General features: G+C 46.1%; 1 protein-coding gene across 1 annotated transcript in view; it reads left to right on the top strand.

Moving 5' to 3' along the window:
* ARHGAP31 (Rho GTPase activating protein 31) overlaps positions 1-25,244 on the top strand; it is a 106,840-nt gene that overhangs the window by 72,612 nt on the left and 8,984 nt on the right. The window contains exons 4-11 of the mRNA XM_077341918.1: positions 3,075-3,157; positions 4,865-4,972; positions 11,134-11,279; positions 12,986-13,184; positions 15,866-15,990; positions 18,516-18,575; positions 22,145-22,744; positions 23,623-23,879. Coding sequence (XP_077198033.1) covers positions 3,075-3,157; positions 4,865-4,972; positions 11,134-11,279; positions 12,986-13,184; positions 15,866-15,990; positions 18,516-18,575; positions 22,145-22,744; positions 23,623-23,879 — 1,578 coding nt within the window. The remainder of the gene's footprint in view (positions 1-3,074; positions 3,158-4,864; positions 4,973-11,133; positions 11,280-12,985; positions 13,185-15,865; positions 15,991-18,515; positions 18,576-22,144; positions 22,745-23,622; positions 23,880-25,244) is intronic.

Raw genomic sequence — 25,244 nt, forward strand, 5'->3', positions numbered from 1 at the left:
AACAGCAGAATGACATTCCTGCAAGGAAGAGTATTGGGACTTTTGGACATTGCTTGATCCTGAGTACCTCCAGAAAATTAAAGCTGCAGAGTAACAGAGCACTTTGAAAGTATGCAGTTATTAGTTACCTTTGTGGATGAGGCACTGATCGAGACTTACAGTGCTTTCAGTTTTAAAAGGGAGTAATCTTTACTAGGAAAGAATATTTACAAACATATATCATATTCATCTTCATTCTCCTTATTGAAGCAGTGTATAAAAGTTTAAAGAGTAATTATGAAATCAGCACATTGCAGGCCTCTATGGCTAGGCTGCAGGCAGAACTACATCCCGCACATCTGCAAATGGAGAGAGCTGAGAACCAAAGGGTGGCTGCTTGCTTCAGCAAAGCAAGAAGAAAATGGCAGCTTCAGAAGGTAGGCTGGATGGGATCATATTCCTGCTGAGCTCCTTCCCAAGCTCCATACCAAATCTCCAGGAATTTTTTAACTCAGGGCTGGCAACCCTTCAGAATCTGGAAACGCCTTCTCCTGCTTGCTCCTGCTCATGGAATTTTCCATTGCTCTCTCTCTCTCCATATCTGTCTTTCTTCCCAACGAGGACCTAAAGGGGTGTTTAGAAATGACTTTTACAAAGAATCTAAATATTTTTTTCCAGACAAAAATATGGCCACTGCACAACAACCAAAAAGGAAGTGTAGCCAATATAGTATGCTTTGAATTTGCAGCAGACCTAACATCAGGAAAGGGATATATGTGGGTAGAGGGAGGCACTAGGAATGTGGCCTAGGAGTCAAGGGGGGTGGCAGCCTGAAAAAGTTTGGGAATCCCTGGCATGAAACATCTCTTAAACACAGTTATCGAGAAGTTTGGTGAGATTTCTTTCTCAATAAACATGACTAGGATGTGGCTGGAGGTTTCAAGCCTTCTGGATTACACTTGGAACGCTGCCATAGGAAACAGACTTCATGGTGATTATTTATGCAGCCCGTGATTTTAGTGCTAGGTGCTGTACAAAACAGAAACTCATCCCTGCCAACAACTTGAAGTCTAATAAAGTAAAGCATAAGTCACTTAATTACTAATTAGTACTGCTGGCAGGGTTTATTCCTTGTAATATAATCACTGTAAAGTGCCTAGCCAATGATATGCATCATACGTATTTAAAAAGCATTCTTGCTATTCAGATTGGTGTCTCTGTCCTTTTTATAGACTGGGCATGAAAGTGATGCATGCCTCTAGTTTTAATTCAGAAAAAAAATATACCTGAGCTATCAAAATTTTGGAAAACTTCCAAAGTTGTACCTATGGCCAGGAATTTGGGGGTGATCTTTGACGCCTCTCTATCGAAGGAGGCACAGATCACCAGAGTAGCCCAGGTGGTGTTTTCCATCTACGCCAAGCGAGGCTACTAGCACCCTACCTGTCTCTGGAACACTGGGCTACAGTGATCCATGCAATGGTCACTTCCAGACTAGACTTCTGTAACTCGTTCTATGCGGGCCTTCTCTTGTCCTTTACCTGGAAATTACAACTGGTGCAAAATCTGGCTGCTATGGCCCTCTCTATGTCATCTTGGAGGGCTTATATCCAACCGGTGCTGAGGCAGCTGCATTGACCACCAATTGCATTCCAGATCAAGTTCAAGGTTCTGGTATTAACCTTCAAGGCCATTCGTGGTTTGGGCTCCACCTATCCAAGTGACTGCCTATCTCCTTATGCCCCCCACAGGGCCTTTCACTCTGTGGATTTGAATTTGCTGGTGGTTCCCAGTCCATGGGATGTGCACCTGGCCTCAACCTGGTAGAATGAGCTCCCAGAAGAGATGAGGGCCCTGAAAGTTCTAGTGCACTTCTGCAGGGCCTGTAAGATGGAGCTCTTCCATCAGGCATTTTGTTGAGGCCAGGTCATGGAAGATCTGGGGTCCCTCCTGCCTGGGGCTGGAGGTGCTCCCTCCCACCGAGGCTGGCTGGGCGGGGAGTGGAGGGGACAGGCTTTTTTTGAATGGCATTGGACTGCTGGGTTGGGAGGGAGGAAAGAGGGATTACACTGCCAGGGGTTTTATAATTGTATTTTATTGTTATTTTACTGGGGTTTTATTGTAAACCACCATGAGCTGGCTTGGACCGGGGGGGGGGGGGTGGTGGTCAATAAATAAAATAAATTAAAAAATATATTTTTAAAAAACCATTTAATTCTAGCTTGCCTCTTAAATTCACTCATTATTTTGTGATCCTTTGTTTTGTTATTTTATTTTTGGCTTGAACATTGAGAAAGGACTCATGGAGGTGTAGCTTCAAGACTGAAATGTGTTTGGAGCACATTTCCCCAGTATATGCTTCAACACCTAAAGTTAATGTTAAAAAGGCAAATGCAATCTTAGGCTGTATCAACCGAGGCATCACATCAAAATCACAATAGTCCCACTGTTTACTGCATTGATCAGAACCCACCTGGAGTACTGTGTACAGTTCTGGAGGCCTTACTTCAAAAAGGAAGTGGACAAAATTGAGAGGGTTCTGCAGAGACTGATGAAGATAATCCAGGGCCTGGGGACAAAGGGCTGTGAGGAAAGGCTGGGGGACATGGGGAAAGTTCAGCCTGGAGAAGAGGAGGTTGAGAGGGGACATGATTGCTCTCTTTAAGTCTTTGAAAGGTTGTCACTAGGAGGAAGGCAGGGAGCAGGTCCTGTTGGCAGCAGAGGATAGGACTCGCAGTAATGGGTTAAACTATGTGTAGAACGGTACGCTATATATGAGGGAAAAAATTCATTGTCAGAGTAGTCTCGTAGTAGAATAGGTTGCCCAAGGAGGTGATGAGCTCCCCCCTCACTGGCAGTCTTCAAGTCTTCAAGTAGCAGTTGGAATCATGGGTGCTTTAAGCTGATCCTGCATTGAACAGGGGGTTGGACTAGAAGGCCTGTATGATTCTAACACCTATCAGACTGCTCTCTGCTATGTGTCTTTCTTCTGTTTTGACTGAATCTGCCTGCATCATGTAATTCAACCAGCACTCTTTGGGTCCACCAAAGAACTGCTTCTTCCTTGGCTTAATTTCTCTGTTTTCATCCTGCAGGAGGCAGTTTCAAGCTTTCCGGAAGAAGAGAAGTTGGTCCAAATTCAAAATGCCATCCAGGATCTTCCACCATCTCATTACAGGTAAAACTCTAGCTTCTAAGACCTTGGTGATATTTACAGTAGTAGAAATTAGAAGAGTCAGGTGTAGGTTTAGGCTGGTGAGTGTGTTTGCTTGTGTTCAGTCTCCTTATTTAGCTAGGATCTTTCTTAAGCAGGCTTCTGGAGCACCTCAGTTCCACTCAGCTTCTTGTGCCTGTTTTGAAAGAGTTTCTAATCGGGTTTTGTTTGATTTAATGATTCACAAGAACGTGGCTGGATACCTCTACATCACAGATATCCTTAACATGCCCGCGGCGCCACTAAATAATGTGCTAAGGGCTTGGTGGGAGGAGTTAGGGCGGGCTTTGTCCGTGATGAGGAAGGGGCCTGATTGGCCCCTTCCTCCGGACAGATCATCGGCCAGGCCATCGGCCCATTGACCATCGACAGACCATTGGGCCCTTCCTCCGGACAGACCATCAGCCCGGCCGATTCCCGCCCTGCTGACAAGGCTCACAGTTGCTCCCTTGCCGGTGGCCTGACGCGTCGGGAGGCGCAAAGCGCCTCCGACATGTCAGGCCGCCGGCAAGGGAGCCCCCGGCAGCCGCGCTCTGCACAGCTGCCGGGGGCTCCCTTGCCTAGCGCCCGCTGTATTTTAATTACAGCGGGCTTGATTACTAGTATATATATATTTAAAGGATTCTTTAAACTTAACTGTCTGTGTGCAATAATATCCTTTTAAAAATGTGTTTACTTTTCTGGCACACAAAGGACAAGTCAGGAAAGAAATTACAATTTGTTGTATTCTTTGATATGAAGAACACAATTCTGATCTCCTGTTCCATAAAAATGAACAAAAGGATAGCATTCTGCATCTCTCCTCCACTCCAAATTGTTTAAATGATCATGTTTTTAACATACCAAGGGATTGTTTTGAAAAGATTTATCTCATTTTTGTTATATTTTATGTTGTTACACATGGGTGCACTTTTCCTGGGATCCTGGATGCTCAGAGGCACAGAACTATTCACCTATGTGACTTTTAAAAAAGCCTTTTCTTTCCAGAATCTCTTGAAGTTCCTAACAACATAAAACAGTGCAAAATGTCCCATTAAAAATAACACATCAGCAAACTAAAACAAGCAAAAACAGCATAAATGAAACCCACCTGAAAAGTGGTGTTCCGACTCCGTAACAGAGCATCTGTTTTGTATGCAGAGGGTCCCAGGTTCAAAACCTGGTGCTTCCAGTTAAAATTGCCAGATAGTAGATGATCTGAAAATTCCTGCCTAAGACTCCAGAGTAGACAGTACTGAGCTTGACAGACCAATGGCCTGACTCAATAGAAGGCAGCTTGGTGAGGCCTATGCATTGCCATGAACTCCTTCTGTCCTGAAATTGGGTCATATTTGATACACCATCATAACAGAACTGTCAGATGTCCCTGGCAGAATCAGTTAGTCCCTGAAACTGAAGGAAATGGGGGGGGGGCATTTTGAGGAGCCCTCCCCTTCCAGTCCCTGAACCAGGGCAGAAGCAGAAAACTGGCTAAAAAACTGGTTGAAGATATATGAGCTGAGGAATATAATAGTGAAAGGGCTGTGGTTGGTGGTGTAGAATCAGGCAGAGGCAGCAATCAGGATGCTTCCCATGTGGCTCTGAGTTCTTATCCTTTGCCTTCTGCATGCAACCAGTAAGCAGAAAGCTTCATGCAAGGAGCATTTTATTTATTTAACCAAATCATTGCAGGACGCTGGAATACCTGATCAAGCACTTGACTCACCTAGCATCCTTCAGCAGCATGACCAACATGCACACCAGGAATTTGGCTTTGGTATGGGCCCCTAACCTGCTCAGGTATGGTATGAGCCTTTCCTGGTCTGTTTCAGAAGGTGGAGCCAGTTTGTGGGACTGCTGGATAGTTGCAGGTCAAAGAACAGAAAGCGACTTACTGGAGCAATCCAGCTGAAAGAAAAGAATATTAAGTCAGCATCCAACTCCCAGACTACCCATCTGGGTGGCAACCTAACTGTAGCAGCCATAACACTGGAATTCAGCCAGTTCTAAATGATCGACACACTTATGCTACCTGACTTGTTCCACGTCACAGTGATGTCAGGTGACTAGAGAGCAGACAGGTGGAAGTGGCAAGGGCTGTCTGCTCACTTCCAATAAACTTTAAGGCAGTGGTCCCCAACCTGCGGGCCGCGGCCCGGTGCCGGGCCGCAAAGGCCATGGCACCGGGCCGCGGCTCCCTCTCCCCGCCCCGCCCCCGCAGTAAAAAACTTCCCAGGCCGCAAGCTTGCGGCCCGGGAAGCTTCTTACTGCGGGAGGCGGGGAGAGGGAATCAGGGCCGGGCCGCGCCTGTGCGGGCCACGCCCGCTCGGCCCGATCCGCGGGCGCGGCCCGTGGGCGCGGCCCGATCCGTGGGCGCGGCCCGGGCGCGGCTCGCGGGCGCGGCTCGGGTGCGGCCCGATCCGCGGGCGCGGCGTGGGCGCGGCCCGCGGGCGCGGCCCGATCCGTGGGCGCGGCCCGCGGGCGCGGCCCGATCCGCGGGCGTGGCCCGCACGGGCGCGGTCCGCGGGGGCGCGGCCCGATGCCCTGCCGGTCCCCAGCCTCGGAAAGGTTGGGGACCACTGCTTTAAGGAACCTACTTTACGGAGTCTGTTCCGACTCCTGATTGCATAAACCCTGGTTCCATAAGGGTAGGTGGGGGAAAGGGTGGTTTTGTCAAACAGTATGGGAACTGGGCCACGGAAAACTGTGTAGGCCGCTTTCCTTAAATAATGGCTTTTTATTATCAGCTCATGGGAAAGTGTGCATATGTCACTGAATGCCTGAAAATGCTGAATGAGAAATGGGAACCTTGTTTGTTGGAGAACAGAAACAAAGACTCTTTTTTTGCCTATGTAGAATTCTGGGGTGCATGTGCAAGAAGAGGGGAAGTGAGAAGAGAGAAAATACTGGGGGCATTTGGAATGTAAGAAGAGAAATGGTTGTCTTACGACTACCAGGCAGTTTTATTTTATTTTATTTTATTTATTTTATTTATATACCACCCTCCCCTGAGGCTCAGGGCGGTTTACAATGAACATGATAATTGTGCATCAAACTCACTTTTACATATTGTATGGAAACAGATAACAACAATGGTAATGGTAATGATAATAGTAAGAGTGATGTAACAATTTAACAGGATGGTAATCCAACCGGGCCATGGTTGCCTGAGTCACGTGCATGGGATTCCTGGGAGGGAGGTTCAGGGGGCCCAGAAGTTGTTATTGGTTCCAGTCAACCTCAACCAAATGGCTGGTGGAGGAGCTCCTTTTTGCAGCAGCAGGCGTACCACTGCCCCTTTTAGGCCCTCCGGGAACTGGTGCTGCACTGCAAACCATTCTCCATAGTCTGAAATGCCACAGCTCAGTTCAGAGCTCATCACAGCAATACATGTGAAAACAGATGGGAGAGACCACATGGTATTGTGATTAGAGGGAAGAACTAGTATTTGGAAGACCTGCTGGGTTTGACTTCCCAATCTGCCATAGGTGACCTTGGGCTCCTCACTCTCTCTCAGTAGCTGTTGTCAGGATAAAATGAAAGAAGGAGAGAATGTTTGGGACCTTGGGTCCCTGTTGGGGAGAAAAGTGGGGAACGGATGGCTCGATAGATTGTTCTGTGCTCCTTGAAGACTCATGGATTTTGCCAAGGGTGAAATATGTGAATCTTTTCTTCACATCTGAAATAGAAAGTGCACTGCTTGCTTTCCCCTCCCATTTCCTGAGCAACCAGAATAACTCTGGATAGAAACTGAGAGAACAATTCAACTGCTGACCACAACACCGGATATATTGTTGTCAAGTTATGTCCCAGTAACACGAGTGGGAGTTTCACCAGAACAGTTGGACATGCCATTCAATTTAATGGGTCTTGTGAAACAGAAATTCCTGGCCAACTGCATGGCCATTGACAAGTTTGGGGCCACTTCTCCAGACAGGAGTGTGAACGATTACTGGCTACATATACAGGTAGTCCAGGATGAAGATAGCAGAAGAAGCTGCATGACTAAATTAGGCACATTGGCTTCTGGCCAAATAGCCCTGAATAAACAAGCTCATTCTTTACCATTGTAGCTCAGACAGAGCTGGTCCCATGACTACAAGCGATATCAAATATACTACACACACATTGCGGGGGGGGGGGGGAGCCTCATTCCAACTATTATTTGTTGAAGTCAGATTCTCTTTAAAAATCCAAGTCCCAAGGAGAACAATTTAAAAAGCGGGAGGCACAACCATGCTTTTCCTTACATGGCTATCCGTCTGCAAAGTCCCCTCTGAGCTTTATCTAGCACTCCAGCCATTAACTTTACAAAGGATCCATTGCCCGGAGATAATTCCTTCAGGAACACTTTGGCATGTCAAGATAAGAAACAGCTTCTCTGCTTCTCCTGAAGGGGGGTGGGAGAGAAGAGATTGGCCGGACAGTTAGTGGTGGGGCGATGGAAAACATGAGGCAGCCGTTAAAAAAAGGACAGAGGCACAAAATCCATCAAAATGAGTTGTGGTGTTCACAACTGATGCTTTCCCTTCCATCCGTACTTGATCTTGGTTTGACGTGATGGGTCTGCTCAGAGATAAGCTAAGTCCTACAGATCAGCTTAAGCTGTAGAAACTGTGGCAGACTTTTGCTCTGCAGCAACTGAAGAGTAATATGTTGCCTGGAGAGTAGAACTGTTTGTGAGGAAATCCCTGCCCCCAATGACATATCAGGTCCTGCACTTTTGGGCTGGTCTCCACAACTCCTGAGACATCCATCATTCTAGCCACCATTCTTTTGTGCCAGTATCCAGTGTGATCTGGAACACATCAGTTCTCGTAGTAGAAAAGCGGGTATTCTCCTCACAGTGGCATATGAATTGACTCTTCAGTCTATGGCCTCAAAGGACTGGGTCATGAATTACATAAGACTGAATGTGGGCCCAGAGAAATCAGTGGAAATATGATCCTATCCATCAGTTCCTGAAGCCCCATGCTTCAAGCCTTTCCCGTCTGCCTGATAGATGCAGCTTTAGTAACAAGAGCCTTTGTGAGAATAGCTGGGCATATAACCCTTAGTTCTGAACATGTTCACATCTCAGCTGTTTCTGAGGAGGAAATCTGGCATGCCGTCATTGCCTGAACTCTCTCCCAGCCCTTGCCTTTGGGCCTGGAACAAGATCACATCCAAGTGGCTTTTCCAGGCAAAGTGTTCCATTAGCAGATCCCATGATTTCCCAACTAGGTTTCCACGAATCACTCCCTCTCAGACTCCTGAATAAACTTTACTGTTACCACGGAATCCACACATTAGAGACAGAGGGGGTGAAGGGCAAAGAAGAAGAAGAGCTGGTCTTTATCCTCGCTTTTCACTATTCAAAGATACATCTCAAAGCAGCGTACAACCTCCTTCCTTTCTTCTCCCCACAATAGGCACCTTGTGAGGTAGATGGGGCTGAGCTCTTAACCGCCACCCCAAATTGTTCCCTATAAGGAGAGCAACGATGAATAGGGAAAAAGAGAAAGAAGATTGTTTACCTCAGGATGCCGTACCTTTTACTGAAATGGATGATGGGAAGGGAATATGGAATGCAGTCAAGCATTGGGCCTTGAAGTGGTGGGTGCAGGGGGAGGGGCCATGGCTCAGCTGTAGAATGTCTGATTTGACTGCAGGTGATCCCAGATTCAGTCCCTGGAACCCCCAGTTGAAAGGACCAAGTAATTGGTGAAGTGAAAGACAACTTCATGAGAACTGCTACCAGTAAGAGTAGACAATGCCAGCCTCAACGTTCCAGTGGTCTGACTTGGTGGAAAGCAGCTTCATGTGTTCACGTATTCAAATGAGTAAGCTGAAATGGCTAACCCAAACTCTGGGCAAAAATTCCCCAAAGCACACAGAAGATGACAAGTGCATAGACAGGGGGCTGCATCCTAATTCTCCACACAGCTGAGTGAAAAGCCTTTCTTTGGCACAACAATTCATCCTCCAGAAGAAGAGCTTCTTCCATTGAAGGAACACTTCTCACACCAAAGAAGAAGAGCTGTTTTTTTTACATGCCTCTTTTTTCTACCCGAGGGGGACTCAAATTATTCAGGATGGTGAAAACCAAGGCTGACTGAAGAGCTCCAAGAGAAGAAGAAGAGTTGGTTCTTATATGCTGCTCTTCTCTACCCGAAAGAGTCTCAAAGTGGCTTACAATTGCCTTCCCTTTCCTCTCCCCACCACAGACACCCTGTGAGGTGGATGAGGCTGAGAGAGCCCTCATATTACTGCTCAGTCAGAACAGCTTTATCAGTGCCATGGCGAGCCCAAGGTCATCCAAATGGAATCAAACCCAGGTCACCAGATTAGAAGTTGCTGCCCTTAAGCACTACACCACAATTCTCTGCTTTGCTGAGTTCAGTAGTTGGGTACAATCCATTAGGTCTTATTAGAAGTGCAAGATGAGGTTGTTAAGATTATAGCAAGTATAAAAATAGTAAACATTCTCCAAAAGGTAAACTATAATAGCTACAATCAGGATCTGTACCAAATTCTATCACCTACATCACTTGTTGGAAACCACCTATTTGTTAGAAACCACCCCTTAGCCAGCTATGCCAGTCTATGAATTGCAAAATAACTAATAAATAAATAAGCAGCAGTTCCCAATGTAGTGCACATGGGCACCATAAAACATAGGGTCATCTAGTCCAACCCTCTGTAGAATGCAGGAAATTCACAACTACCTGCCCATCCATAGTGACCCCAGTTTCTTGCCCAGATGATGCTCCCCCCCCCCAAAAAAAAACAGAATCCCTGGCCAGTCTGGCCTTGAGGAAATTCAGCTCCTCACCATGAAGTAGAGATTGGCATTTCCCTGGGCATGCAAGAAAGGGCTGCAAGTCCAAGCACTGACACAATCCCTTCTGCCCACCCACTTACAATCTGCCTAAGTTCACAGAATCAGCCTCTCTGTCAGATGGCTATCCAGCCTCTGTTTAAAAACTTCCAAAGAAGAAGAACCCACCACCTCCCAAGGAAGCCTGTTCCACCGAGGAACTGGTCTGTCAGGAACTTCTTCCAGGTGTTTAGCAGAAAATTCTTTTGAATTAATGTCATCCCAATGGCTCTGGTCCAACCCTCCATAACTAGTGGGATGAATTAATTTCTTTCTTAATTTTCTGTATCATTTTCTTGTTCCATGTAAACCGCCCTGAGCCTTCGGGGAGAGCGGTATACAAATACAATAAATACAATACAATAAATAAATAAATACAATATAGCTCCCCTTCACATCATTTTGTGTTCTTTCTTGGCAGCCATTTTTGTGGTGACACCAACTCCCTGTTTGAAAATTCCTAAAGTGTTGCCAGCTCTATGTAGGGAAATTCATGGAGAATTTTTTTGGGGGGGAGGCTTCAGAGAGCAGGGTTTGGGGAGGGGCTTCAGTGGGATGCAATGCCCTAAAGTCCACCTTCCAAAGAGGCCGTGGGTTTCTGTTGCCTGGAGATCCAATATATTCCCAGGAAATTGCCTGGCAACTACCTGGAGAATTGTAACCTTATGCACAAATGTATTTGCTAGGCAACAGTGGCAATGAAAATTTGGGGGGGATTTGAGGGGATTAACTTGAACCACACACCCCACCTTCCTATCAGCAAGTTGCTGTGACTTTCTTTGGCAAAGGGAAACCTGGGTTTCATTTTACATCTCCAAATCTTATGTATGCTGCACACAGAAGAGAAGAGTGAAAGAGGCGACTGCGTTTAAAGCTCTGGAGTGCCTGTGCTTTTGGAGGAAAGTCACCAGGGAAATCAAAATGAGAGAAGTTGGAGAGGTGGTACTAGCTGCTGTTGGTAGATAAAAATGTCCTTTGCAGTGACATGATATATATCTGTTGGGAGGCTGTAGATAGGCCTCATGAATATTGTTAGATCTGCTCCCCTCCTAACAAGCAGCGCCTCACAATTCTCACGGCTGTCCCCGTTACCATGATGCAGGTCAAAGGAAATTGAAGCGGTGGGATGCAATGGAGACGCAGCATTCCTGGAAGTGCGGGTCCAGCAGCTGGTGATTGAGTTCATCTTGAATCACATGGATGAACTCTTTAATGACCATGGCTCTACAAGACCAAAGGAGACCGAGGGTGAGTCTTTCTGAACTTTTTCCTAGCATGTCTACAATTGTTCTTAGGTGCAAAGTCGTGTCCGACCCATTGCGACCCCATGGACAATGATCCTCCAGGCCTTCCTGTCCTCTACCATTCCCCGGAGTCCATTTAAGTTTGCACTTGCTGCTTCAGTGACTCCAATGAAGTGTCTACAATGAAGATTTTCAAATCTACCAGAAGCTTTTACAATTTTTAACTATTTTCCCATCTATCCATCCATTCATCCATCCATCCATACATACATACCCCAGCTATCTAGTAGCAGTAGCGAAATTTAAATCAGCTAACAACCAGTACCAACCATAAACCTTGAATGATTATCACAGTAACATGCCCCAGATAGTAATAATAAACCAGGATATCTCCTGTTAATCACCAAAATCCTCCTCCAAAAGTATTACCTTGTGTAACCTGGAGAAAACAGGTAGAGAGGGCGAGTTCTGTGGACCTTCTTGAAAAGACCATTCCATAAAATCTGAGCCGTATATATCTAAAGCTACTGATCTAGCCAATGATTGTTATTATTATTATATTTTAATTTATAGGCTGTCCCTCCATGCAAACAGGCTCAGGGCAGCTTATAACATGCAACTACAGCTAAAAATCATATTTAAAAATACATCACATTGAAAACTGACACATCGCTGTTTCTAGGAGAGCTCTGCTGGGCATTCTGTTCAGAAACTATTATTGAGAAACTCTCTTGAGGTTCAGGGATTCACCAGCATAGCCAGAGGGAGGAGGCGAGGAATGGGACACACATGAAATGGGAGAGCACTGTTTTACTAACTTTGATAGTTCCTTCAGGGCCCGCATCTCAGTTCATAGCTCATTTTACCAGGCAGAAAAGGCCTTGGGTCTGGTCAAGGCCAGCTGGATTTCTCTGTGGCCAGAGGTCAGTAGCAGATTAATATCTGCTGATCATAATACTCTCCGAGGGATACACAGGGTAAGGTGGTCCCATAGGTAAGCACAGCAGTTCAAAACAATTGTTGTGCAGACATACACATCCATTCCCCCACAGTTTTCCCTGAATTTTGTTTTGTATTGTTTTTCTTTGCTGCTTCTCTGCAGAAGGTGTTTGCAGTGACAGAACATCTTCTAGCACCCCTTGTGCTGTTTGCTAATGATTAATATTGTTAGCAAAATCTGTAAAGTATAGTGTTTGGAAACAGGAAACTTCTGGTTTTTCTTCTTCTTTTCAGCAGTGATCCTTTGAGATTCAGGACTGGCATTTTGGCTCTTCTCTCTAACCATAGTTGTCATTAACAAATTGGGGGGGGGATGGTTTCCAAACACATTCCCAGAAACAACTGGGAGTGGGTTGATGAGTCTGTTTAGCCTCAAAGGCCACCTCTGGGTGGAGTCTTCCCAAAGTTCAGGACACCTGGGATCCCTCTAGCCCCATCCTCAGAAGATGCATACCAAAGGACTGTGTAGTCTGGCTGGTGACCAAGGACCTGCTGGGAGGGAAAACTAAAGGACTGGATCAAATTGCTGGGAAATAAGAGAATTTTATTAGCAAATTACAACCCTAAACAGGGTTTTCACTTTCAAGCGCTTATTCAGAAAGGAAATGTTCGAGAGGCTGATGAAGAACCTTCCCTTCTCCCATACGCTTTTCCCTCTGCCCACCACCAAATGAGGCAAAGCGTCTGTCATTTTTCCTTCCTGCTTTGCAGAGAACAAACCCATTGTGAAGAGCCTGACGCTGCCTTCTGCCTCTCTTCCCATGAAGCTGGTGAGTCTGGAAGAAGCCCAGGCCCGAAGTCTGTCAGCTTGCCACCCTGCCCGCAAGGAGAGGAGGGAGAACAGTTTGCCTGAAATTGTCCCCGTCACAGGCTCTTTCTTTCACACTGTCCTTGACCTACCAGACGGCAAGTAAGTGGCCCCTTTTTGACAAGCTGGTACGCTGTAGGGCCTAGGGTGCCAGATTAGATTAAAGGGGCCTGGGTTCAAATTGTGTCTCCGCTATGAAACTTGCTGAGTAACCTTGGGGAAGTTATTCTGTCTTTTGGCTTAAATTACCTCACAGGGTTGTTGGGAAGATAAAATGGAAGGGGGGAGAATCTTCTAAACCACTATGATAGGCCAGTAGCTACATGGGTAGGTAGATCTGTAAGTTTCTTAAAGCAGAGTATAAAAGGCAAGCAGGCTTCTTTTTTACGCTCTGCATTCCATTTTTGCACCTCGACATTGCCAAGAGAATAATAAAGGGAATAACAACCCATATACATTTTAATTTTCAGTAGCCTGAGCCGCTTTCTCAGAGTGGTATGGATGCATGAAATGAAGACAGACAATGGATCCAGCCTGCCAAGTACTGTTTGGCATCAGCTCTTCGAAGTCTTTGGCAGAAATCTTTCCCAGCCCTGTAACTTGAAATCACTGTAGGCAGAGACGCTTGGGACCTTATACATGCTAAGCATCTGCACAGCAGCTTATTCCTGGTCCTTCGGCAGTGCCAGGCCTTTTACTGTTTAGTAAAAGAGCGGGATGTAGGAATGGCGTTTGGTGCTTTGCTTCATTCCCAATGTTTGATCAACGTGAGCTGAATGCTAAACAGGCCTTGTTTCAGCTGTTAGAAGAGGGCCACCTGCTGGTGACCTGTCTCAAGTGCACAAGCAATACCCATCTTTGTACAACCCTCACATATAGCAGTTGTTCTTGCGTGTGACGGATGGTCGATAAGAACGACTCTTCATTCCTGTTGCATAGTGCAGAGATGACTGCTAGGCGGCCAGAGTGCTAATGAAACACTGATGTTATCTGACCTTGATGTGGTTGTTAGCTCTGCCTTTTTAGTTATTTAGAACAGGGATCCTCAACCTGTGGTCCTCCAGATGTTCATGGACTACAATCCCCATGAGCCCCTGCCAGCAGTTGCTGGCAGGGGCTCATGGGAATTGTAGTCCATGAACATCTGGAGGACCACAGGTTGAGGATCCCTGATTTAGATGGTGGTGGGTGCATCTTTGATGAAGCTCCGCCTCTATTACCTAGTAGTTTATAGCCACTGGGGAAGGACTGTGATTTAGTTGTATAGCATTTGCTTTGCATGCTGAAAGATCCATGTTTAGTCCTCAATACCTCTGGCTAAAAGGATCAGGTAGTAGGTAATGTGAAAAATCAGAACCCATGATCTTCGAGAGCCTTGTCCAATCAGAGTGGATTATACCATCCTTGATAGAACAAGAGTCTGGTTCACCTTAGATGGACTCACCATAAGGCGGCTTGCTGGGGACACTGAATTGTGACTTCTGTGTGAGGCTGTCGTAACTAAGCTATGAATCCCGAGAAGACTGTCAGGTGTCCCACAAACTGTGAGGGTAGCCATCCCACACTTGTTTAATATGCAACTGGCATATGTATCATGAGTGATGACCACACACGCATATTTATAATAGTTATCGGCATGGACAAGCACTGAGAACCACAGGCCAGGCTTTGCTTCCTGGAATCATACAGGGGCCACAAAATAGTATGTGTGGGTTGCATGATATCTCTTGCATCGAAGCATATCAAGCATAAGAAAGAACAGAATGTGTGCAGTGGTTCTGTCTCTTGGATTCATTTCCCCAATGGCAAGATAAGCATATAATACTGCTGTTGCTTCTTCTCAATTATCCGAATGCATTAACTCAGGAATCAGTACAGGAGGCCTGCACAGCATGTAAGCCCTCCCCCCACCCAGTAAATGCCACCCATCAGCCCTGCTTTTGTATTTCCAGACTGACAGCCAAAGCAGGAGGCTTATTGAGCACTCAGTAGGTCATGATGCATGGCCAGAAGGATGTGTTCAGCATGGGAGGGATGAAATCTCGGGCGGCAGTGTATCATCAGTGTGTTGGCAGAGAGCATCTTAAAACCAGCAGTCCTTCTCTCCCAGCTAAGAGGGAATGCCTCGCTAAAGATGATGCCTGCGATGACGGGCATCAGTAATTACAAGAAGAGGAAGTATGCTTCTTTTTTGTTTTGCTTTAGAAAGCATTGCTTTTCTTCAGTTGCAAATGTAATCGGCTAATTAACAAATCAGTTCAAGCTCTAGCATCATTTTAAGAATTCTTTAATCAGTCGCTAGCCGTCATCTCAAGAAACGTAGCTCTGTCTTACAATAATCCTGTTCAAGGAAATTCCATGGGTTGGAATTTAAGAATCTGTTCTGCTTGCACTGGAGCTTCCTAACAGGAGGAACTTTTTGCTGGTGGGACATGTTCCTTCCACTGAAGGAAGGCTCCACTATTGGCAGAGGGGACCGTAAGAACTGGCCTAATATGTTTTGAAATTTTGAAATTAGAAACAAGAATAAACTTCAGTGCTTGGGTCTCTTTAAAGAATGTTGGTGCCTTTTGTTATTCCCACTGGAAAAGGAATGCGGATTTGGGTTCTTCTTCCACATGACAAAGGCCTCTGGCATGAACCTTTGGAAAATTTGCAACAGTTAGGATTTGTTTTCAGATGTGGCAGGTTGTAAAAAAAAAGACCTGAAAATGATGCAGATAAGAGAGACTGTGGAGTTCCCTGCCTTCATGATTAAGGGTTTCTGAATTTTTCTCTTCCAGGAGAAAATTATCTACAAAACCCAAGAAATGGAAGTCCATATTCAACCTGGGCCGGTCTGGATCAGAATCCAAGTCAAAATTGAGCCGAAACGGGAGTGTGTTTGTGCGAGGGCAGAAGCTGTCGGGTGAGGACCGTCCTTTGACTTCACTGATAGGGCTTTTCTTTTCTCCACTTCTTTAGCCTTCTTGCCCCTCTCTTGTGCAATACGGAAAATGTTTCTGTGAATTGGGGGAGGAGACCATTAATGCTGGTAAAGTTACAGGAATCCAGACAGGGTGAAATGGTTTCGGAGAGAGCAGAGCACATATTTGACCCCTTGCATCATGCAGAGCAACACTCCAGGGGACAATGAAAGGCAGTCATAGCCTAGGGCACACAAGCTGCCTAGTGTGAATACTCTCCATTATTGGACTGGAGTGAATGTGCGTCTCCTTTCCTGGTTTGATGCAAGCATCTACAAAGGTCAGAGAAATCTTCCACAGCTCTGTTACTAAGGATAGGTCTACAATGATTGTTTTAGCTAGAATGGCTGGGATATTGGACACATGAAGATACCCTATACTGTGTCAGACAATAGTTCTGCTAAGGTCAGTATTGTCTAAACCAGTGGTTCTCAACCTGAGGGTTGTGACCACTTTAGGGGTGGAACAACCATTACGTAGGGGTTGCGGCAGGGTGAGCAGCTTGGCTGGGGTGGGGGGCACCACCACTGTTGCCACTCCTCTTAAAAGCATACTTGTACATGTAAAGATATATATTTATATATTAGGGTAAATTATATTAGGATTTATATTAGGGTAAATCCTCAAGTTAAGGTTAGGGTTAACTGAACCATTGGTCTGGTTGGGGAGTTTGAAGGTTCATTGAGATAGTTAGTGGTGGGGAAGACTTTGTGACGTGTTTTGGAAAGACCATGGTATGTATAAATATTTTTGACATTGTACATATTAAAATATTGGGATTAATATTGTGGTAAATTCTCAGGTTAGGGTTAGGCTTAGCTTAATCATGGATCCAGTTGGGGAGTTTGAAGGTTCATTGGGATCGTTAGGGATGGGGAAGCTCTTCTGCCAGGCGTACGGTTGAGGCCAGGGCAGGACCTGGGTTCCCTTAGATCCATCGGCCAGCTTCTTTCGTGAAACCAATTTTATGACCTCTGACTGAACAGCCTGGGGTTATAGGATTAGAACGCCATCGCTGTTGTTATTGTGTAACATATAATGGGTACCTATGGGGTTTTTATTGTGATTTTAATGTTTTATTGTGAACCGCCAGGAGACCTATTGGCGAACGGTGGTATTCAAGTTTAAATAATAAATAAATAAAGATTTATATTGGGGTAAATTCTCAGGTTAGGGTTAGCTTAATCATGGGTCCAGTTGGGGAGCTTGGAGGTTTACTGGGATTGTTAGAGGTGGGGAAGACTTTGTGGCATGTTTTGGAAAGACCATTAGATGTATCAATATTTTCTGACATACTTTTACATGTAAAAATATAGGGATTTATATTAGGGTAAATTCTCAAGTTAGGGTTAAGGTTAGCTTAATCATGGGTCCGGTTGGGGAGTTTGGAGGTTTACTGGGATCATTTGCGGTGGGGAAGACGTTGTGGCATTGTTTGGAAAGACCATGCGATGTAAAAATATTTTTTGACATCATATATTTATGATGTCAAAAAATATTTACATGTACAATAATGAGAACAAATATTTTTGCATCTCATGATCTTTCCGAACCATGCCACAAAGTCTTCCCCACCCTTAACGATCCCAGTACACTTACAAACTCCCCAACTGGAACCATGATTAAGCTAACCCTAACCACAGAATATACCCCAATATAAATCCCAATAAACCTACATACTCCCCAACCGGACCCATGTTTAAGCTAACCCTAACCCTAACTTGAGAAATTACCCTAAACTGATGGGCAGCAGCTATCCAAGCTCTCAGCAAAGGTCTTTCTCATCACCTCCTGTCTGATTTTTTTAAGTGGATATGGAGCCAGTCGATGTAGCCCAGGAACCTTCTCTAAAAAAAAGCAGACGATCTGTTGTAGGTCCATCATCCCCGCCTCCACTCGCCAGTTCATCTTGAATTGTGCCTGCTGGAGGAGAGTTCTTCTTCCAGATTCAGTTATGAGGAAATCAGCATCTTATGGAAGTTCTTTTGCAATGTCATTTGGACAACCAATGTGGCTGATGCCCATGGAATTTGAGTCCTGATTTGAAAATCACATATTGGCAGATATAGAAAAGAAGGCAAATAATGAAACAGATCTGAGCCATTATTATTATTTGGATTTATTATCCGCCCTGTTGGCAAAGCCGGCTCATGGCTTATATCAAAGCGGGGAGAAGGCCAGCTTGTTAAGTATTATGTGGGGCCAGCACATTGAGTTGGGAATAGTGCACACTTTGTTCAGATAAGTGGATAAATGTGCCAGAGACGGGAGATGGACACATCTGCAAAATTAAGAGGCAGGGATTTGCCCTTTGCTAAACTGTAATCTCCAAACCATGCATGAAGCTGTTGTGTGTGGAAGAATCTGATTCTGCATTGATGCTGCACTGGAGATCTTTAGCTTCTATACCATTCTCCACAGTTATGTTTTCAAACCCTAAACTGTATTGCAATTCTTTTCTCTACAGAAAAAGCAGCCATTCGGCCAGCTAAAAGCATGGATTCGCTGTGTTCGCTTCCAGTAGGAGGTGAGATTTTGCCTCTCTATACCAAACTTGGCAGAGCCACTGGTTTATGCTAAACATATACAGGTGTGGTGATGGCAGCAGCCTAGAGTTGATAGGTACTCCCCGATAATCAGCAGGGGTGGGGGCATGAGGGGGGGGAACGTACCAGGATCAAAGAGAAGCCCTAGGTGATGCTGTTGGCAACATGGCAACATTGCTTCCAGTTCACCCTATGGTCTTTGGGCAAATCTCTGTAGTACAAGACATTTTTATTATAGTTCTTGCTCAATACCAGAGTGTCCCTGCTTTGCTGTCAACTGCTGATCACTTCCAGTGTGTGCCAGACATTGCTGTGTTACCAGGAATGCAGGTTTAGGCCTTTTTTTCTGCTGGTAAGTCCCTGCTGGTCAGCTGGCTGGCACCAGGGAGAGCACCCCAGACTGGGGGATCATCTGCCCCTGGCAGGGGCGTAGCAATCCTTCAGCAGCCGATATGGGCTTTCACTTACATGTATCACAGTGATCACATCATTGTGTTTCTTTGTTGGTCCCAAGAGCTTTATTGCTCTTGTGCATGGGCCTATTATTATTTTTTATTATTGAATAGTAGTAAATCCCATTGCATTCTGTAATGCAACGGATGATAGCTTATGGTTTGGGGTGAGTTTAGTGCCTCACTTGGAAGCTGGCAACCCTAAGAGGAGGTCTCTCTGTGCATAGCAGTCTTGACCCTAGGCAGGTTTATGTGGAATTCCAGAACATGAACCTACACCAATCTGACAACCTTACCTCCTCACTGCGATGTTTGCTCAGACCTGAAATAGGTCAGGGGGCACTATGTAGGGTGGCTGCAGAGGCATTATACCCTTTTGAGGTCCCACTTCCAAACCTCAAGGAATATTTCCAGACCTGGGACAGCCGGCCTTCAGGTGGGGCCTGGAGATCTCCTGGAAGTGCTGTTCATTTCCGGACTATAAAGGTCGGCTCCCCGGGCAAAAATGGCTGCTTTGGAGGGGTTGTCTCTGTAGAATTGTACCCCACTGAGGTTTAGGGAAGCGAGCCATGAGGTGGGGTGTGAGGATCCCCGGGAAGTACAGTTCATCTCCAGGCAATCAGGCTGAAGGGAAAGCTCTCCCCCCTCACAAGGGCACCTTCAAATGGAATACACATGGCCACAGACACCCCTTGGCTAGGCTGATGATGCCTGCCCTTCTGAAGCCTGAGGCCTACTGCTGGCAACTGCAGTACCTGTTGTCCACAAAACCAAATCATTGTCTAATGAAAGTGGATCACGTAGTCCCCCCCCCCCCCCCAAATCTCACTGTCTACTTTCCTGTAAACCCTTTCTATGTGAATTCCCAAGCTAACTCCACTTGAAATTCTGGACCAATTATGCCTTTTATTTTATAGGACCTTCATGACAAATACTGATTTTTATTTATCAGGACAGGCTTGAGCAAACTCACTTCAGCCCCTATGTCTCTCCAGCCATTTACTTGTTCACCATTTACATTTTCAGGCTGTAAATATTCTTTATTTAGATCTTCCTGCACTTTCCAGACTCACAGGAGTCTGGTCTGTCTGTCTCCACCCCAAAATACAAATCTTTACTGGTAAGGGCTAGCTAAAGACACACCCACACCACTCTACCCCAACCTCAGCTTGCAAGCCTCTACTATTGTTGCTCATCTCTAGATTATAATGATCAGCTCTGCAGGCCAAAATGGATACTTTGGAGGGTAGACTCTGAGGCATTGTACCATTTTAAGGCCATCCTCCAAGCCTTCAGGAATATTTCCAACCCAGGGGTAGCCAACCTCCAGGTGGGGCCTGGAGAGCTCCTGGAATTGCAGCTCATACCCAGATTATAAAGGTCAGCTTCCCAGGCAGAAAGCGCTGCTTGGAGGGTGGACTGCGTGGTCATGCAGAAGAAACATTTAAGACCTCCTATGCAGGTTGTTGTGGAGATGACTTGAGGCCTACTGCACAGGCTGCTGTGCAAATTAAACAGGAGGCAAAAGAACCTCTGCAACAGCTTCCAGTTTCATCCGCACAACAACCTTGCATAGTAGGTTTCAAACATTCAGAGAGTTGCCGAGAAGAGACATGCATGGCTTGGCTGCTTCTTTCCTCCAGCAGCGAGGCCAGCATGTTGTCAGAAGTATGAATCACATTTTAGGTATAAGATGTCTGGGACCTTCCCAGTATGCAAAACTGAAGAGTACAGGATACGCATATTTCAAATAAGCAATATGAAAACTGGCTGCTGTCTGGAGACAAAGTCCATGCCATATCAAGGTCTCAGCCTCTCAGGTCTGTGGGGATCAGAGGAAAAGTCCTTTTGAAAAGAGTAATCAGTCAGAAACATTCCAGAAGAAAATGCATTGCTGAGCAAGATATGTTTAACTCACATTAGACACCATGTAAGAGATCTGCATCCTTACATCATGGACTAGGCAGTGTGGGTGGCTTAGAAGTGTGTCTCATCAGAGGCAGGCAGCCTGACTGCCATGCATGGCCACAGCCACCTCTCTCGACCCCTTTGCCTCTCGCTTCCACCCACCCTGACCCATACCTCTCTCAAGACATCAGGTAGCCCCACTGGATATGCCCAACTTGCCAGCCTTGTCTGAGGACCCAGGATGGGGAAGGAGCACGAAGTGGTCAGGCTCCCGTGGAGACAGAACTGCCGCTCTCCTCCATCTGCTGCCTGAGGTCTCTGCCTCACCTCCCTGTAGAGCTGGCCATGATGGGTAGCCTTGCCTTGGTGCCAAAAACAGTGTGCTTGTGTTTAAAGGAAATGGGTACTTTCATATTTCCAGAGTTACACGCACAGCCTCCATGGGAGAAAGGCCGAAAATGGGGAAATGCTTTTTTGTTTTATTCTTAATGGGCAAGTGGCTTTTCGGACGGGCTGAGCTGGTGAATGTGGGATTGGTAATGGAGCTTGGACGGGTGTCACAGGCATCATCCAGTAAGTACCTGTGACACTAATGTATCATTCATCACCCTAGAAAAATGGATGCAAATGTCATTTATGAATAGCGCACATGTATATAAATGGCCTTTTCCCCCTGCAGCAAATAAACCTGCTCACCCAGTAGAAAAATGAGTTCTCCTTCTAGCAAGTATTTTACGGTGGGGGTCGGGGGGAGAATGACTCAATTTATATGTGTGTGTGCGCACCATTCATAAATGATGCTACACTGTGGGGGAATTGCTGTTTGCTGCCACTCAAAGCACTTAATGCTGTTGATGGAAGACAGCAATTCTGGCAGCAGCGAGCCTGACGATTGCTCATGTTTTGCGCCCAGGAATCAGTTCGCATTTTGTAATCCAAGATATTCCTGAAGTCAGCCAGAACTGCTCCACACACTGGAAAGAGAAATGTGGTGTAGAAGAGTTAGTGAGTGACGTTCGGGGTTAATGTGAATTCAGGGTCTTCCATCTCTGATTAGGGCCTTGAGGAAGAATCCCGATGAACTGCATTTGGCAAGGGGCTTGTACTTCCCCCGTAAACAGGCTTGGGAGAGCTGAGGATAAGCATTCCTTTGACAATCCTCGTCTGATCTGACACCCTCTCTCCCTTAGGCGATGACGAGAAAAGCCGGTTCAAACGCACGGCGGTGGCCGGAGGGTTTTTCGTTCCAGTGATGAAACCGCGGACGGGAGGGGCAGGTGGCTCCTCTGACCTCAGCCGGCTGGAGAGTGAGTGGGCTGCAAAGGCTGCTGTGAAAGGGGCAGAGGGGGGTGCAGAGGAAGGCGCAGACAAAGGTGCTTCTCAGCCCAGCCAAATCAGGCCCCTCCCAGAGCAGCTGAAAGTGTTCCGGCCCACAGAAGACCTGGAGGGGGAACAGACCTCTCCAAAGATGTGCCGTATGTTCTACACTTCCAATGACGGGGCTACCAAATCGGGATTCCACGGGGCCCTCTTTCCCCTGGAGGCCTCTCCACGGCACCAGCGCAAAGCCTTGAACATCTCAGAGCCTTTTGCTGTTTCAGTGCCCCTTCGAGTGTCTGCGGTCATCAGTATCAACAGTACCCCTTGCCGCTCGCCTGCAAAGGAAAAGGCTGTTCTCTCCAGCCTGCAAGAGTCTTCTTTCCTCGGGTTAGACGGTTCCATTTCTGCAGCCGTAGAAGAAGCTAAGCCAGAACCTACTACAGTCAAGGAAGAAAAGAAAGCAGGAGCAGGTAAGCTCAGGAGGAGAAGGCAGGGGCAGGTTGTTCAAAGGACGGCAATCCAGAAGAAGCTTGCTGGACTACAGATCCAAAGTAACTGGGGAAAGAACTGTAGGCTAGCTTGATTTTTTTAAAGGCTAACAGATTAAAAATACGCATAATAAAAATGCATGTTAACGGCATAATTACAATAATTAAAACCAAACTAAAACACACACACTACATATAACAATAAGAACAGCTATTAAAACATAGATCAAGAAGAAGGGCTGAAGTGAGGGGACTCTAGACAAATTTAAACTCATTCAAATCATAGTTAACTTTGAGGGTGGAGTCACACATGGAAATCCAGGCACATCTTTTGACTTCCAAAGCAGCCTGGAGTGGAGAAGACAGATTTAGATGGTGCTTGTGGAAAAGTTTAATTCTACCCCATTGTGCCATTTCCCAGATTGGAAATGCCCCCCACCCTCCAGCTGCTTTGATCTCAGGGGATCAAAAAAGACCAGAACAATATGAGTATTTTTTAATATCCATAGTGGGCCCTAATTCAGATTTTAAACTGCCATATTTTATGTCTTTTGAAACTGTTGTTTTATTTTATACTGAAAGCCTCCTTGAGTAGAAAATTAGCTAATAAACTAACTAACTAAAATAAACCACAAGGGAATACCGTTTTGTTAGGACCAATCAAAATGTCACAAAAATGGGCAAGCCTTTAAGTTCTTCAACACTTTATTTTAAATAAATAAGCCAGGCATGATTTGGCCATCTCTTGAGTTATGGCCACAAAGACACATGCTGTAATTCTATGAATGTTTGGGCCACTCTGCATTTGTTTTCTTCCCTGAGGACTGGGTTAATAACTTCTCTTTTTGCCTCCGATACAGATGCTACCACTGAAAAAACAATGCCCCCCCAGAAGCCTGAATCCTCAGGTATTCTTCAACCAGCAACTACAACCCAGGAGACCACAAGCAGTGTCAAGGGCTCAGTTTCAGAAGAGAAATGTAGCCAGGAACAGGAACCCCCGGCAGATGGAGAGGAAGCCAGTCAGCTGAGGAGGAAGACCAGGCCAGGTCCAGGCTCTTGGCAGCAGGAGCAGCCAAGCAGTCGAGGGGAGGACTCCTCACTCCTAAGCAAGCTGGTAAGGAGAAGACATTGAAGAAACCCCTTTGTTGCCTTGTGCCACTTTGCAGAGAAGGTCCAGGTCCTCAGCTGCTTCCATTTGAGATGCACCTGTCCATTGTGCTCATTTCCCACCAAGCAGGCTTAAAACATGCAAAGCTGAAATCAGAGTTGCCAATTTTGGATTAGGGAATTCCTGGAGATTGGGAGGGGGGGGGATAGAGCCTGGGGATGATAGGGTTTTGAGAGGTGAGGAAGCTCAGCAAGGGTGTGATGTCACTAGAAGACTTGCTTGTTCTACAGCCCACCCTCCAAAGTGGTTATTTCCTCCATGGGGGAACCTGATCTCTTTTACCTGGAGGCCAGGGGATCTGCAGGCCCCACCTGGAAGTTGGAAACTGTAACTGAGGCAAAGTGAATTTGCAAGTTCAGAACTTTTTATGTGTGCCAGTTGCTTACCTCCTAACTCTTCATCCCTCTCTTCAGTTAAAATCCTCTCCCACCTCTTCTGCTGCCCCTAACATGCCCTTCAGCTATAACGGCACTCACTTGACACTCCCTCTGAGTTTTCAATGGCTGTACAGGTGTGCCTGGAGCTCAGTTGAACTCTGCCCCACCCGTCAGATAATTTATGCCCTGTTGATCAGCATGATTAGTCAGTGTCAGCCAATGGCTCACGGTTGATTCTGCCCAAGTGAACTGGAAACCACAATCTTCACTAATCAAGCCTGGCAGCCTGACAGGCTTTGTGAACCTGTCTCTGCTTGTCAGATGACTGGGGCGCTTCTCTTTTTGATAAGGTGGCAGTGATTTGAATATTTGGGTCTGGATAAGGGTGACAGTTGGGTGGGGCGTGTGGAGAGGCAAGGCCTGGTGCCAAATGGTAGGAGAGGGATCCACTGCTCAATTTAAGAGATTTGGGATGTAATCCTAATAGCACTTTCCTGGAAGTAAGTCCCAGTGAACAAAATGGGAATAACTTATGAGTAGACCCGCTTAGATTTCCTTCTTAGCTGAGGGCCAAACCATATGTCATGGTGGTTCTCAGAGCCACCACAAGGATGCTGCCTTTGAAAATTCCCCGAGGGCCTGCTCCCGATTGGGCCTGCAGTTCGGCCTCTTGGTCTCTGCCCCTGCTTTTTTTCAAGTGCTAAAACAGTTCCTGGGGTGGAGGGTGCTGGGGAGGCTGGCCAAATGTATTTGAAAAAGCGCGGGGAAGGGGAAACAAGTACAGTGGGCCCTTGCTGCATTTCACAGTGTCTTTACAATGGCCGACATGGCCATGTGGACACCTTCGTGTTTAGCTTGGCCCTCAGGGATACACACTGAGTAACCGAGGCTGATATTCAAAGAGGTGCTCAGTAGAGTAGTGAAAATAAATAGC

The sequence above is a fragment of the Paroedura picta genome, chromosome 6 (genome assembly GCF_049243985.1).
Source record: "Paroedura picta isolate Pp20150507F chromosome 6, Ppicta_v3.0, whole genome shotgun sequence".
Taxonomy (NCBI): domain Eukaryota; kingdom Metazoa; phylum Chordata; class Lepidosauria; order Squamata; family Gekkonidae; genus Paroedura; species Paroedura picta.